The 14,737-nt window shown below is 42.0% G+C and overlaps 2 protein-coding genes across 8 annotated transcripts; one reads left to right on the top strand and one right to left on the bottom strand.

The window, feature by feature from the left end:
* Positions 1-48: 48 nt before the first annotated feature.
* On the top strand, positions 49-3,259 carry HSCB (HscB mitochondrial iron-sulfur cluster cochaperone). The gene is made up of 6 exons (XM_064392064.1): positions 49-266; positions 333-429; positions 795-884; positions 1,344-1,488; positions 1,908-1,955; positions 3,102-3,259. Exons 1-6 carry the CDS (start codon positions 67-69, stop codon positions 3,191-3,193), a joined length of 672 nt encoding a protein of 223 aa, XP_064248134.1. The 5' UTR covers positions 49-66; the 3' UTR covers positions 3,194-3,259.
* Positions 3,260-3,777: 518 nt separating this feature from the next.
* LOC135282370 (solute carrier family 2, facilitated glucose transporter member 11-like) lies at positions 3,778-14,648 on the bottom strand. 7 transcript variants are annotated; one of them, XM_064392048.1, is made up of 13 exons: positions 14,428-14,648; positions 14,036-14,125; positions 12,048-12,146; positions 10,365-10,525; positions 9,533-9,657; positions 9,175-9,304; positions 8,522-8,670; positions 7,483-7,670; positions 6,849-6,959; positions 6,637-6,738; positions 6,047-6,122; positions 5,487-5,614; positions 3,778-4,573 (listed from the first exon to the last, which is right to left on the bottom strand). In XM_064392048.1, exons 1-13 carry the CDS (start codon positions 14,443-14,445, stop codon positions 4,355-4,357), a joined length of 1,596 nt encoding a protein of 531 aa, XP_064248118.1. In that variant the 5' UTR covers positions 14,446-14,648; the 3' UTR covers positions 3,778-4,354. The 7 variants fall into 7 exon arrangements, with proteins under 7 accessions (XP_064248118.1, XP_064248122.1, XP_064248119.1 ...); XM_064392052.1 differs by lacking the exon at positions 14,036-14,125 and adding an exon at positions 10,994-11,114; XM_064392049.1 differs by having other exon boundaries at positions 14,036-14,106; positions 14,428-14,647.
* Positions 14,649-14,737: the final 89 nt, after the last annotated feature.

Genomic DNA, 14,737 nt, shown 5'->3' with positions numbered 1-14,737 from the left:
CGCGCGCGCCCCGGGCGCAGCCAATGACCGGGCGGCCCGCGCGGGGGCCGGCGGGAGCGGGGCGCGATGCGGGCGGCGCTGCGGGCGCGGCTGGGCTGGGCGCGCCTGGCGCTCCGCGGGGCCGCGCTGAGCCGCGCCCCGGGCCCGCCGTGCTGGAGCTGCGGAGCTCCGCTGCCCAGCAGCGATGGGCCGCTCCGCTTCTGCCCCGGCTGCCAGGCTCTGCAGCCGCCGGCGCCGCGGCCTGACCTCTTCCGCCTGATGGACTGGTGAGTGTGGGCGGGGCGGCCGCGAGCCCGGCCGGCCGCGGGTCTCACCCGCCCCGTGTCCTGCAGCGACCGCTCGTTCCGCATCGACCCGGGGCAGCTGCAGCGGCGGTTCCGGAGCCTGCAGCGCGCCGTGCACCCCGACCGCTTCGGCAAGAGGCCGCCGGTGAGCCCCGGGCCGGGCGGGGGAGCCGGGCCGGGAGGGGCCCGCGGGGCTCGGTGGCCGCCGGAGGAGCTCGCCTTTAGCATTCGGCTGCGTGGCGGGGCCGCAGTGCCGAGTCCCCACGTCTCTCCCGCCCGGGGAGTGAGGGGATTCGGCTGTGTTTGTGTTTCGGTGCTCAGAAGAGGCTCTGGCACGGATTTGCGGTGGAGGCGGACAGTGAGCGGCCGCTGCGGTTCGCCAGCCCTCAGCCGAGTGCGGTGCCACAGAGCCTTCACACGGACTGCTGTGGGGACGCCGGTGTTCCGCACGTAACAAAGTCTATTTTGCCGCTTGTTATTAGCTTCCAATTATGTGCCATCCGTTTGCAGAAAGAGCAGCACTACTCTGAGCAGCACTCTTCCCTGATCAACAAGGCCTACCAGACCCTGCTGAACCCTCTGAGCCGCGGCCTCTATCTAGTAAGGTCTCCTTAGGTATTGCAGTGTTCTGTAACTAACCCTGGGGGCTGGTGGGGATCCCACCCTCCATTCAGGCCTTAATGTGCTAATCTGCATTCCTCTGAAGAGATTGAAGGGAGACCAGAACCAAGTTTCTCCAAAAATTAATCAGCATTAATCATTTGCTACTCATCTTACTGTAATTTGTTGTCCACATCACACGTGGCTGCTCATTCAAAATTTCAGTCTGGCCCATGGCAGCTTTTTTTATGGGTTTTTTCTTTTTTTGTTGTTTGGTAACTGCTCATTTTTATGGTCAGCCTATGTATGGAGTTAATTTTCAGATTGACACAATGCACTGTAGGTTTATTGAATATGAATCTGAGTATGCCCCGCTAAGAGACTTGATATTAAAGAAAACAGTTTCCATAGAAATGGATGTGGGAATATTTATTTTCAAATTCCCATTTCCTCTGCCAGCTGGAGCTGAGTGGAGTGGAGCCAGCAAAAGAGACAGACTGTGATACAGACTCAGCGTTCCTTATGGAAGTCATGGAAATTAATGAGAAACTAGCAGAGTCCAAAAACAAGGATAACCTTGAAGAAATTGAAACTTCAATTAAAAGTAAGTTATGACTTGAGGAGTTTTTACAGAACAGTACACTGAATCACCCGAGTCTGAAAGCTTTAAACTGTGTTGGTATATTTTTTGTAATGTCTTCAATTTGTCTTAGTCTGGAATTGACACACTGCAAGACCTTCTGCTCTGTTCCCCTCTTTTCCAGTGTTGTCTTTACCTATTTATGCACCTAAACATTACATGTCTTGAGAACATTTGTAAAACATAACCTATTCTGATGTCAAAATAAATACATATAGAGACAATAAAAAGGAATTTACTCAGCCTTCATCAGGTTAGTCAATTGTTCCAAAGAAAAAACCTGTCAGAATGAAGTTGAACTTTCCCACCACAGGCAGTCAGAATGCAGTGGTATCAAATATCCTAAGTATAAAAAAAAGTAAATGAAATAATTTGTTTTGCAGTTAAGCAAGAAGAACTGACCAGAGAGGTGACTGCAGCTTTTGAAAAAGGTACCTATTTTATGAAGTTTTTAGCTGCCATACATACCTGTCAAATGCTTAAAGCTCCACATTCTCTTACTGGCAAATATTTCTTGAGCTATGGAATAGAAATACTGCATTGACAAGGGTTCTTTGTTAGGTATTTAGAATAAGTACTTCTAAACTGACATTCCTGCTGATTTGGGAAATTCAGGACCTCACATTAAAAGCAAAGTCCAGTACAAAAGTTCCATTCATTTTGAGTGGGAATGTAGATGCTAAGACATTGTTTGTGTGTTTCCCAGAATGCTGGGAAGGACAGACTTCATCTCAGACATATTCTGAGGTTTCACACTTGAATTTGGGAGTGTTGCTCTGCAGTCCTGGAGCTGCAGCAGAGCAGTGAGTGCTGTTCGTGGCACTGAAAGCCACAGCTGCTGTGTGGCAAGTAAAGGCCTGTTCAGCATAAGGTTTTGGGGACTTCCTGTGCAATAATCAACATAACTTTATTCTACAACCAGTGGATAGGCACAAGCTTGAACCATTCCTGAGCTTCTGAAGCTGGGAAGAAACGTTTGTGGTTGTGTGCCAGGTCCAGAATGGTGCAGGTTTGGCAGGGGTGGGTGTGTGAAACTGTAAACACCACAGTGGTGCTGGCTGGGCCTGCCTGTGAGGAGTTACATTCTGTTACTCTGTGCCAGGAGAAGGACTGTGTTGCCTTTCTCTGTAGATGATAACTCACCCTCCCCTTTAGCTGAGAAGAAATAGTTTCAATATCAGTTTTGGAATTGGCACTGTCCAGACCAGACTCCTCCTCATTTGCATTTCTCAGTTATGTCAGTTGGTCTATTTATACACATTTTAAACAAAAACATTTGTCTTGCCTAGTGGTAGATCAATACTGCAGCCACTTCACAGGAGTCATTAAGGAATATATTCATTCACATTTCTTTCCCAAATTGTTCATTGTTACAGGTTTTGTGGAACATTTGAGCTGAGATGTTCCCAAACCATCTGAGGTTAAACAACAGGCAGCAAGGTTTTTATAGTGTGAGTCCTTGCAGCTCACAACTCTTGGTACTAAAACAGGTGCTGTCACTGAAACCTTGAGATTCATTTTGAAACTGCAAATTCGCCTCTCCCTCTGTAAACCAGTAATGTTTTATTTCATTTCAGATGATCTTCAGGAAGCCAAGAAGCTGCTAGCAAAAATGAAGTATTTTGCAAACATAGAGGATAAACTAAAGGCCAAGAAGATCCCTTCCTGATGTTGCCTTCTTAGCTATTAACAGTTAGTGTTATTTTCAATTAAACAAATGGTTTTGTTACCGAAATCAGACCAAGGGTGTTTGTTTCCTATACTTCCATTAAAAGCTTTAATTCTGAGAGGAGGAAAATAAATATAAAAGAAATCCCATGCTTGCTGCAGCACTTGGATAACAGATGGCATTTGAAAATGCTTACAGGCAGGAAAAGTTGTACTGGGTAAGGTCACTGTCCTGGCAGTGGCAGGAATGGAAACAAATACCAGAGAGGCACACAAACTCCACATGTGAGATTTCTAACATATAAAGAATGTATTTTAAGTTGAAAAAGAGTCCAGTAAAAAATACTGGCGAGGGGGCAGAAGGCTCATTCAGCATGTCCTACAGGCTCCCTGTAGTTTAAAGGTAAAATGTATTTAATTCTGTCATCTGTCCTCTCTGCTACTTCATGCTTTTTGGTATGTAGATCTCAGTCTGATGGGAACTAACCTCCAAAACTAGAAGTAGTTTTACCCTGTTGAATAGTTTAAAATGTTAAGATGCTAGGTTATGGAAAAAAATTAACCAAATTGAAACTCCAGTCAGTCTTTTATCAGGATACAAGTTTTTATTCCAAATACCAGTAATCAGAGAGGTGCTGTACTTTCATTGCACAGTACAGTAGTAGGACTGGATGAGGAATGTCTTTAAGGCTTTCAAAATGACATAACTGGAAAAACAGAAACTCAATACCACTATTTCTGCATAAACTGGAATATTTCAAATATCAGCTATCAGTTCTTGTGTGGGTTTTAAGAAGAACTCACCATGTTACACTCAGCAAAGCATTTGGATACGCCCAATGACCCAAGCTGAAGACAGGGCTTTGAAATGCAAGAAGAGTTGCTGAATTACCTGCAGAAATCTGCCAGAGGGGCTCACTGAACATCCTCCCTGGCATTTCTGCATCCCTACAGCACCAGGTTACAGCTAAAGATGTTTTCTGTGGATAATACAATATGTTGTTAGTTGTATTTCAGCAATACACGTTTTAACAGTGTTTTCAGCAGTACTAATGTGCCTTTAGTTACACTTTCTCTAAATACACAGGAAGATTTAATAAGCCACTTGATCATGTATTACAAGGTTCATAATTCTCACCAAAGTTCTATTGCATTTGTGAAATTAGGCAGAAATCTTTAAAAATTCATCTTGAAGTTGCCTTCTTTCATAAAGCTCCGTTTCCTTTTTCCTGGCATTTCTTCCAAAATTAAGCTTGTGAAATTCCTTTTTGATTTCCAGAAAGGATTTGTTTTTTGTCTCAGGAATTATGAGGAAGATGAAAGCAGCAACAAAGAAGCACTCCAGTAAGAACACCACAAAACAATACTGCTTCAGTCCATTCTGAAAATAAATGTGATTGCAACATATTTCAAGTGTAATAACAGTAGGTTTGAGAAAATAACCTTTTTGTTTCCATTTACACTTAACATCGCTGCTCAGATGTTTTTCTAAAAGGAGTCATTTAACCTAATCCTCACCTGTAAAGACTGTCGAGTGCTGTGCAATAGACTTTTATTTTAAAAATAAGATAAACCATTTAAACAGTCAAATGTCACAATCTAAAAGTCAACATTTGCTACTTAGCTGTCACATATTTTTAAGACTATATAATTTAAGTTTCTCTGAATGTTAATATTTTTCAATACTGTACATTAAAAAAAACAACTATCTTACTGAGAAGCAGAGCTCAGCCATGAAGAAAGGACAGGCAGATCCAGATACCCAGATGCATGCTGTTCCTGTCAGTTTTGCTGTCAAGAATATGTGCTAAAACTAAAAGTACAAAGCTGGAGATGAAAGCCTGTCTTACCTTTCCTAATAATCTTCTGCTTACAGAACTCTGTTAGTTCAGCAAGTTCTCAGAGAAGTGACTTGCTGGCCACAGGTACCACCTCAATGTTACTTTGCCATAAAAGCACAAGGCACTATTAAAATATGTTTTATCTAAATCTTAGTACCTGATTAAGTTCTTGTGCTTTTGATACCTTCTCTGTTTTTTTCATCCCAATATGAACATTGCTCTCCAGTGCATTTCTTTTACTTTTCATTTATCATGTTATATTATCATGTTATATTGGGGTTTGTGATGTGTAAAAAATACTTTTAGGAGGGACTGAATCTAGTTAAATTCATTTGAGGGGCAGTGTGCATCCTGGTCAAGTGTCAGTTATATATACAAGTGAATATAATACAATACAACAATGGGATGGAACCTGGGAGCAGGTGAAATGGAAGTTGTGCTGTGCACACTCACCACGATGAAGGGAAAGAGCATTCCAACTGTGAAGAAACTAATCCAGCTCACAGTCCCTGCAATCATGTAGGCAGCAGGACGTGAGGACTGTACAAATAACTCAGCTGTCAGGGTGTTTGTTATGCCACCTGGGAATGGTTCAGAAACAGAAAATTGTGCTAAATGTCCATTTGAAGTATTTCCATTGTTACAAAAGATTGATTTGCTTTTGAATATGTCATTAGCTGATCTATTTTAGTTTGTAACAGCACAATTCTGAGGCTACTGCCCTTGCAGGAAGTTTCCTACTAAAACACAGCCCCATTTCAGTAGCACAGATCAGGGAGCAGGCCCCTTCTGACAACTGTAGAACCCTTCTGCTCTGAAGGGCAGAACTAAGCCCTCCCTCACACATAACTGCCCCAGAATCATGCATGGTAAGCCTCAGTTGTGGGCTACAGGACGGCCTCACTTGTGTTCCTCAGCCAGAGCAGCAGCAGCTGTGCTGCAAAGGCTTCTTGGCTGTGTGACACCCAGCCCTCCCAGACCTTCCCCCACTCACACACGTTCCTGTGCAATACCTGGGCCCAGCCCAAAGCTCAAGATGAAGGCAAATACACACATCATGCTCATGTAAGGCACCCAGGAGTACAGCTCCTGAAACAGAAGACAATGAGAAGGTTTAGTTCAGATTTTGATAATCCAGTTTTAAAGTCTGGTTTAACAGTTAAGTTTCCTTCTGTATTTTTTTTCAATTAAGACCATCAGTCTTTCACTGCTCTTTTACAGCTAATTTATTTAACAGTTCTGCTTCAGAGAAATTAAATAGTGTTCATTCAATGATTTTTACTAAATTGTATCATAGAATTATGTAATCATAGTGTGGGCTGGAAGGGGCTTTAAAGCTCATCCCATCTCACTCCTGGCCATGGGCAGGGACACCTTCCAATCTCCCACGTTGCTCCAAACCCATCCAACTTGGCCTTGAACACTTCCAGGGATGGAGCAGCCACCGCTTCTCTGGACACCCTGTGCCAGAGCCTCAGGGAAGAATTTCTTCCTGACACCTGATCTACCCTATTCTCATTTAAACCCATTCCCCCTTACTGTGTAACCACGTGCCCTTTTCACTCCTCAGTCCCACTGGGTAACAGGAACGAGTCCTTTGCACCTGGTAAGTCAGAGAGAAGGTCAGAACAGCGCACCAGAGCGTCATGAGGAGATAACCCCCAATGATAAGGCATCTTCTTCCCACATAGTCTATCAGCAAACCCTGTGGACAAGATAGAATCTTCTGTTAATATACTGATCTCGTTTTTAGCAATATTCTTCAAGAAGAATCATTACTGCTTGTACTGGCAGGTAGAACAAACTGCTCCTTACACAGGAGAGGGCTGTGAGACATTCACAAACTCCAGTGCCAAGTGTCACATACGGGATTTTTTCTGCCACGATCCCAGCTTGTTCAAAAACGTAAGTTGCATAGAAATAAATCTACAATAGAAAAAAAAGAAAAATAAAAAACAAACAATGAGGTTTTTCTGGTATTTAAAACATCGTCTGGAAACAAAGTCATGTTCATACCAAACATACAGATCAGTGTATTTTATGTTGTGAGTTACTAATTCAACATAAGCAGCAGTAACAATCTGTTAAATTAATGTCTAAATAATGTCTAAATATCATAAAAGCCAAGAGGATTATTCAACTTACTGAATATGCTTTACATTCTTAAACCAGACACTTTGGGATAAGCTGATCCACCTTTATTTACTTTTTCATAGGAATGTTTTTCAGAGGAAGTATCGAGTCATTCTTTAAAAAAGTTTGCATACCAGAAACTCAGAAATGAGAAAAAAAAAAAGAAAGAGAAACACCAAAATAATGCAAGGACATTCTTTCCCACTTATCCCATTTCACTGAGCTTCTCCATGTGGATCTTTTGTGTTAATGAATGGTTGAAAACCAGGTGGAAATGAAATCATTATTTAAGCTGTTTGCTCATGTGAACTCTTACAGCATTAATGCCACTGAGCTGTTGGCCCATTGTCATCACGATGACAGTGATGAGCTGCCATCTCACAGCACGGTCACTGAACAGCTGCCAGGGCTTCTTGGGTTTCTCCCCATCTAAGGCAAAGCATTCCCGCTGGATGTCTTCCATCTCCCTTCGATACTCTGAGGAACCATGAAATCGTTTCAAAGCTACAAATTGAAAAAAAAAAATTACATTTATCTATTAACCACAATCCTGGGAAATAATCTCTTTTCATAATGACCTGGCGTTTGCTAGCATATGAAAAATTTGCTTTGTGACTTGCTTGCTCCTTGCTGTTTTTTCAACATTTTTTGCTGTGGTGGATTTGGAGAATTCTGTGGCTTTTTTTTCCCCTTCTTTTTAGAGGAATATCTGACTTTGAAATATTCACCAGGCAAAATATTTTGTATCTGAACCTCAGACCTTCAGATAGTCTTTTTCTTGAAGGACACTCTTACCAATTTGAGGAGTTTTGCATAAATTCTAGGCAGACACTGAGTCCTTTGTTATGGCCCTGACTTTAATGTTGCCAATGGGATGCAGTTAGTGAGCTGGAGCAAAGAGAGAAAATCCTTCTTCTAAGGCAAATATAATCAGAAGTCATTTGGACCCCAGACTAAAATCTTTACAAATGGTCTTAAAACTTAAAGACTATACAGCATCAGTTCCTCTAAAATCTTTATGATTAAATATATCTCAAGTGACAATCTGTCTTCTTAAGGTCAAGAGTAGGAGTTTTGATGATCCTGATAATGAACTTTCCACTGAGAGTAATCAGCTTGGAGCTCCAGTCAATGAACTCATATTTGAAAGAGGATAATAAAGTTTTGTGCATAACCCATTGTGGGCTCCTGAGTTCCACAATCCCTTCTTCCATATAAGCTCACTGGAGGAAAAACATGGGCCAAAAAGCACTAGATGATACAACAGTACTGTGTGGATGAAGATAAAGGGAGAATCTGGAACCCAAAATATTCATTGTACACTTTTGGAGAACAGAAGTATAAATCCTGAATACCTTTGGCACAGCTCAGCTCATCACCTCTGTCAATAAGAAGATATCTGGGACTTTCAGGAAACCATGGAAGGAATAACAGTTGGGCTAATGCTGGAATACAGCTGCTGGATAGCAACAGAGGCCAATGCTCTTCTCCACCCAATAATTCTCTGTGAGAAAGGTGGAAAAAGAAGGCAAAGAAATATAATAATTAGCTATTGGTTACTATTTAGTGCAGTCTCTGCACTTGAAACTTCTAAGTTCCAGCTGGATGAAGGCCTGAGCAACTTCCTCTGATGACACAGGGGACAAAAGCAGTGCTAGTGCTGTGATACAGAAATGTGAGTCCTTTGCTCTCAAGTCCTTGCCAACATCCACTGCCTCCAGCAAGAAATTGGCAGAAAACATGAACTCAGCTCAAATGTGGCTGCTTTACTGATGCTGTTCTGGTGACCCATCTAAACTGACACTGCTCCCCTGAGGGGACAGCACTGATGGCTGGCAGTTGTAGGAATAAGGCGACTCAAGCGGGATTTTCTTCTCCCAGGAGGACCTTGTGTGAATTCTAATGCTGCAATGGCACAAGGAATGTCCTGCAATGAGCTGTAGGAAATTGGAATTCTTTACACAGGAATAACACAAAACAGGAAAAAAACCCCTCAAATATTTCTTACCTCAAACCAATTACTTGTCCTGTCAGAATTCCCCCAGTCAGAAAGATGGAAGTCCCCATGGCCAAGCCACCTCTTAGGTGTTTTGGGGCAAACTCCCCAATATAAAGAGGCTGCACACAGAGCCCAATACCTGCAATTAAATGGAAGAAACATTTTCCTATCAATAGAAATTGCTTTGCAAAGAGTTACTAAACCAAAACACATACAAAATGAGACTTAATTAATTTCCTATTCATTTAGCTGCCTTCAGATTCCAAGCTACACTACAGAATATTTTAATCATAAAACCTAAAGGATCAGAAATAATAACTTGTCATTCACCATAGTTTATTGATAGTAGGAATAAGAAATCATTCACCTGAATTTATGCCAATCAAAAACCTTCCAGCAATCAGTAACTCAAACAATCCTGTAGGAAAACTGATCCCCATTAAAATGGAGGCTAGTATTGCTATAACATTATTCATCAAAAGAGCTCCTTTCCTAAAAAGGAGGAACAAAATTAATAATAATAATAATAATAATAATAATAATAATAATAATAATAATAATAATAATAATAATAATAGTAATAATAATACACCACAGAACATACAAAAACTGATCAAAACAAACAAAAAAAACCCGAAACTGAAAACAACCCACCTCAACCAGACATTATGGAAATCTGTAACAATGTGGGGTTTTAAATAGGTTTCATTTCTGATAATGTGGGGGACTTTATGCTGAAGAAACATGCTATTCCCTGGAAACCCAGAAAACCCAGATATCTGATACAACTGCTTATGTTTATAAAATGTCTGAACATAAGAATAATGTATAAATATGACAGAAATGCCTGACAAGGTAGGAATGCAGTTTCTTCATTTAGACAAATGAAGTGCAACAGATGAAGCAGCACGTCCTTACTGGCACAAGGGCTGCAAATGTGTTAGGGGGAAACTCATGTTTTCAACACACTCTGTGTGCATTCTCCTACTCAGATTTCAGTAAATGTAATGCAAAGACTAAGACAAAGGCTCATCCTTGAATGTTACATTGGAATAAACTGTAAAATCCTACTAGGAAACTCAGTTTTAAAGTGAAAAATCACTTTTTTCTCCCACTCTTTTCCCATTTATTTACTTTCTGTTCCAGTGGGAAGGTAGGAAAAGCAAACATGCTTTCATATGCCTGCTGCTGCAACTGACCTGCCCAGGCGAATGGCCATGCTGCCTCCAATCAGGGCTCCACACAGGCCTCCGAGGGAGAAGATGGAAGCGATGACAGACCAAAGAAAAGTCAGCAAATCTGGATTTAGCTCCTTGTGATAACGACTACTCCAGGTCTCGTTTAAGAACTTGTGTATATGCTGCAGTAGAAGACAGTGATGAATGTATAGTATTTTATACAGCCCTACACACAGCACTACAAATAACTTGCACCCCAATCCTGAAAATTAGTTCTGGGAGTTAATTCTAAGAGATATCATCTACCTGGCAGAATCTTCCTCGACCACAAGGAAGACTTTGTGTTTCCTACTCCCCACACACCTCAAAGCTGCTGAGCAGCTCTGCTTTGTGCCCTGCCTCAGGTGCTGCAGCAGAGGGGAAACACAACCCTGACATGCACTGATGAGCTCTGAGGTCCTTCTGAACAAGAAGGGGAACAGGGTGGATGGCTGGCCCTACTGTTTTTAGGAACATCTCAGAGCACAGAGGCCTTGCAACCTAAAAAATTTTACTGTCAGGGAACTCATTCTGACACTTGATCTAAATCTCCCTGCCTTAGTGTAATCCAAAAGACTAAAATCCCTTTTTCAACTCCAATAATACTCCACCTTACAGTATTCATGTGTCAGAACTTTGAAGCTGTTATTCCACATGCTTGGTTTTCTAAAATTTGCCTTTAGAAACTCTTGAACTGGCATGTATCTGTAATCAGAGGCTCTTGCTCTTTGCCTGCAAACAAAGATTACAGAAGAACAAACTTCTTGGACTATCTCTCTGTTCCCAGCATATGACATGTTCTTTCACAAACAGCTTCTTTTAAGCTTTGTAAAAAGCATACAAGGTTGCAAATTCAATCTTCACAGTTTCCCAAGCAATTAAATCAGCTGGTAGCAAAAACTGATACCCATCACTTCCACAAGAACATTTGCTTAGATCCTTGAGTCATCCACAAAATATGCAGAATCCTGGAGGCTACAGCAAAGAACGCTCAAGTAACAAATGAAAACACCTACAAGATACTCAGCCACTACAGATGGAACATTTTAATTCCCTAAGAAGGACTTTTTCAGTAATCTGCCTTGTGATGGACACCAGTAAATAGTAACTGTACTTTCTCCCTGTTATCCAGTGATAGAAGGAATGGGAATGGCTCAAAGCTGTGTCAGAGGAGGTTTAAACTTGACATTTGGAGAAATAGTGGTGATATCCTACAGAAAGGGTGGTCAAAGAGAAGAACAGGCTTCCCAAACAAGTGGTCAGTGCTCCAAGGGCATTTGGACATTGCTGTTAACTTTTGGTCAGCCCTGAAGTGGTCAGGTAGTTATCATTGTAGGTGCCTTCCAACTGAAAATGTTCTGGTCTGTTCTACCCTTAGTGTTCTGGGTGATTTTAGTAACCAAAAATATATTACTTATTCAGTAAATCCTTCTAATAATAAAGGCATTTATGTGGCCTATTTGGCACTTTTGTCTGACACAGAACAGCTCTGACTGGAGGTACTCACAACCAAATGCACATGAAACCCCACAGGAAATGAACAAGATTCCTTCACATGAGAGGAAGAGTGCTTCAGTTCCCACTGTGATCACAGCAAAGGCACATTTGGTCTCGTGGCCGAGTTCAGAGAGGAAAGAGCCCAGGGAACAAAAGATGAGCTTTTACCTGAGTGGGTGCATTGATAATGGAGACATTGTACCCGTACTGAAAGGTGCCTCCAATTCCAACAGCACAAACAGCCAGGAACAACGTCCAGCTGGGGAGCTGGGGAGCAAAGGAAAATCATGGGCATGAAAAGAGGCAGGACCCTGAGCCCACACACATGTAATAGCTAAAAGAAAATTGTGGTGAAATACATCATGTATTTAGTTTGGAGCAGTCAAAGTATTTGTTTAAAAAACCACCTGAACTCCTGAGCACCTGCAGCAGAAGTATTTCAGGCTATTTTTGGCCCTGATCACTAACAGCCTTCAGAAATACCACAATTACAAGTCTCCAGATGAAGTGTAGGTAACAAAACCATTACAGCTGTTATTAGAAACTGAGTAAATGCTTTTTGCATAAGTCACACTGCTCAGAGTGCCTGTTTTTAATGAAAGAATGCTAGGACTGTTTATGTCTGGTGTTAGAGACAATGACCCAGTATGAGAATTAACCAAATCTCAAATTCTGTGAGTCACATTTTAACCAAGGTGTGAGAAGTAACAATGTTTTATTTCCTCCAAGCAATATTTTAAGTCCCTAAAATGATTACATGATGTCTGCAAGTTGGCAGGTACAAAGCCTTAGTACCTCACAATAATTTGTTCACTGGCAATAATATTCATTTAAAGCTTATTGGCATGTATTTTTAAAATTTTTCGATATCTATGACCTAGTTACAGTTTCAAATCAGTATTTACAAACTAAAATTCATAGAGGCAGAGATTCACAGGTTTTAAAGTCAACACAAACTGTGATATGTCCAAATCACAGGAATCTAACTGGTCATAACCATACTTTGGATATGGCCAGATATCTCCAGAGATTTATACAATGTTTGATATTCTCATGAAGTGCCCTCTGAGATTACTTTTTACGGAATATGATCATACTAAAAATAACATCCAGTTCCAATGCCTAGCAAACCTTTCCTTTTAAATTAGGTCCTAATTTAATCTCAGAGTATCTTATTGATTAAGGTCAGCTAGACACATCCACATCTCCTATATTAAAGATATTTAAGTGATCAAATTCCCCCTTCCTTCATATATAAAGGCTGTACGTATTTATTTTAATAAACTTGTACTCCCTGAATTTCTCATTGTAAAGTATGTAGACTAATTCTTCATCACTCTCATTCTTGGTCCAGTTCCCAGAAATGCTGAGTTATTCCAGATATTGTAGTGTATTCTGACAGAGTTGTGTCCTTCCTAAAGATAATTCATCAAAACTTACTTCCTTCCTCCCTCCCTGAAATTTGCAAGTTGAAATTGGTCTTATTAAAGTAAAATCCAATTAACATTTCCTTCCAGTTTCCAAGAATAAAAAGTGTTTCTCTGAATGTCAATCAAAGCAATGAATTAAGTAAGGGCTGCAGTGGGAATAGCAGAAAAAACCAAAACTGATGTAGTAAACATTGGCACTGCACACTCAGACCCTTATATTAATTAAGTACTGTAAACCTATTTTGTGTGTTTTATGGGTACAACTGGGAATCTAGAAGAGACAGAAAATAAATAAACAAACATACACCTCAAAATAACAAACATACATCATATAACTTAGGTTTTATTATGACAGATCTTTTGTTCTTCCTCCCCAAATCAGCTCGTGACATTGGTAGGCTCACACTGGAGTTTGCAGAGAGCACAGATAACAGCCTCGTGTTCTGAACTCACAACAGTTTATAAGGGCGTTCACTTCATTCCAAAAACATGACACAAACAAAATTCAATTTGTATTCAATGTAAAACATGAGAATAAGAAAGCTGCTTTTATAGCTTCCACTTTATAACACAGCCAGGTGTCCAAGGAAAGCACAAAACCTTACTAGTCTAATCTCTTAAGGTATTTCTATTTAAAAGCTAACATCTAGCACATTTCACATCTGTACATCATTGCTCAAACCACAAACTCCCTGCAGGATCCACCTTCAGGATGGTTCTGCTTACCTTGCAGGGCGAGCTAGACCCTCTGAGCAGGGGCTGGTGCTCCATTCTGAGCATGGGCTGAATTAGATTTCCTTTGCAAAATTTAATAAACTACGTTACAGGGGAAAAAAAGGTGCCAAAAAACTTAAGTTACTAATGCATTAAGATATAGCTTTACTTTTTGTTGTTGTTGTTTTGTTTGATTGGTTTTGATGGGTTTTTTCTCCCCGCCCATTGGGACTCTTCTCAACAATTCCGAACTTTTTTGTGACAGGGATGTCCAACTTCGATAAAGCCTCAAAGCAGCCTCAGGGAGCTTTCCCACCTCTTACACCGTGTACATACACTGTCCTTCTCTAACTCCGCGCAGAACCCGCAGCCTCCCGCAACTAAAGACAAGGACGGGCGGTTACCGTGTTCCGGGGCGCCATCCCTCCCTCCTGCCGCCCGCAGCTCCGCTCGCCACCTCCCCGCGCCCGCCTGAGCTCCTCAGCTGACCGGGATTTGGCTGCCGGACCGTGCCCGCCCCGCTGCGGGGATTAAGCCGGGCCACGGACAAGAGAGGGGCTGTTCGGGTTTCCTCGGGGAGCCCGCGGCGCCCTCACGGCCCGCGCCGGGGAGCCCGCGGCGCCCTCACGGCCCGCGGCGCCCTCACGGCCCGCGCCGGGGAGCCCGCGGCGCCCTCACGGCCCGCGCCGGGGAGCCCGCGGCGCCCTCACGGCC

The sequence above is a fragment of the Passer domesticus genome, chromosome 17 (assembly GCF_036417665.1).
Source record: "Passer domesticus isolate bPasDom1 chromosome 17, bPasDom1.hap1, whole genome shotgun sequence".
NCBI classification, from domain to species: Eukaryota; Metazoa; Chordata; class Aves; order Passeriformes; family Passeridae; genus Passer; species Passer domesticus.
This window is presented reverse-complemented; position numbering and strand designations above follow the sequence as displayed.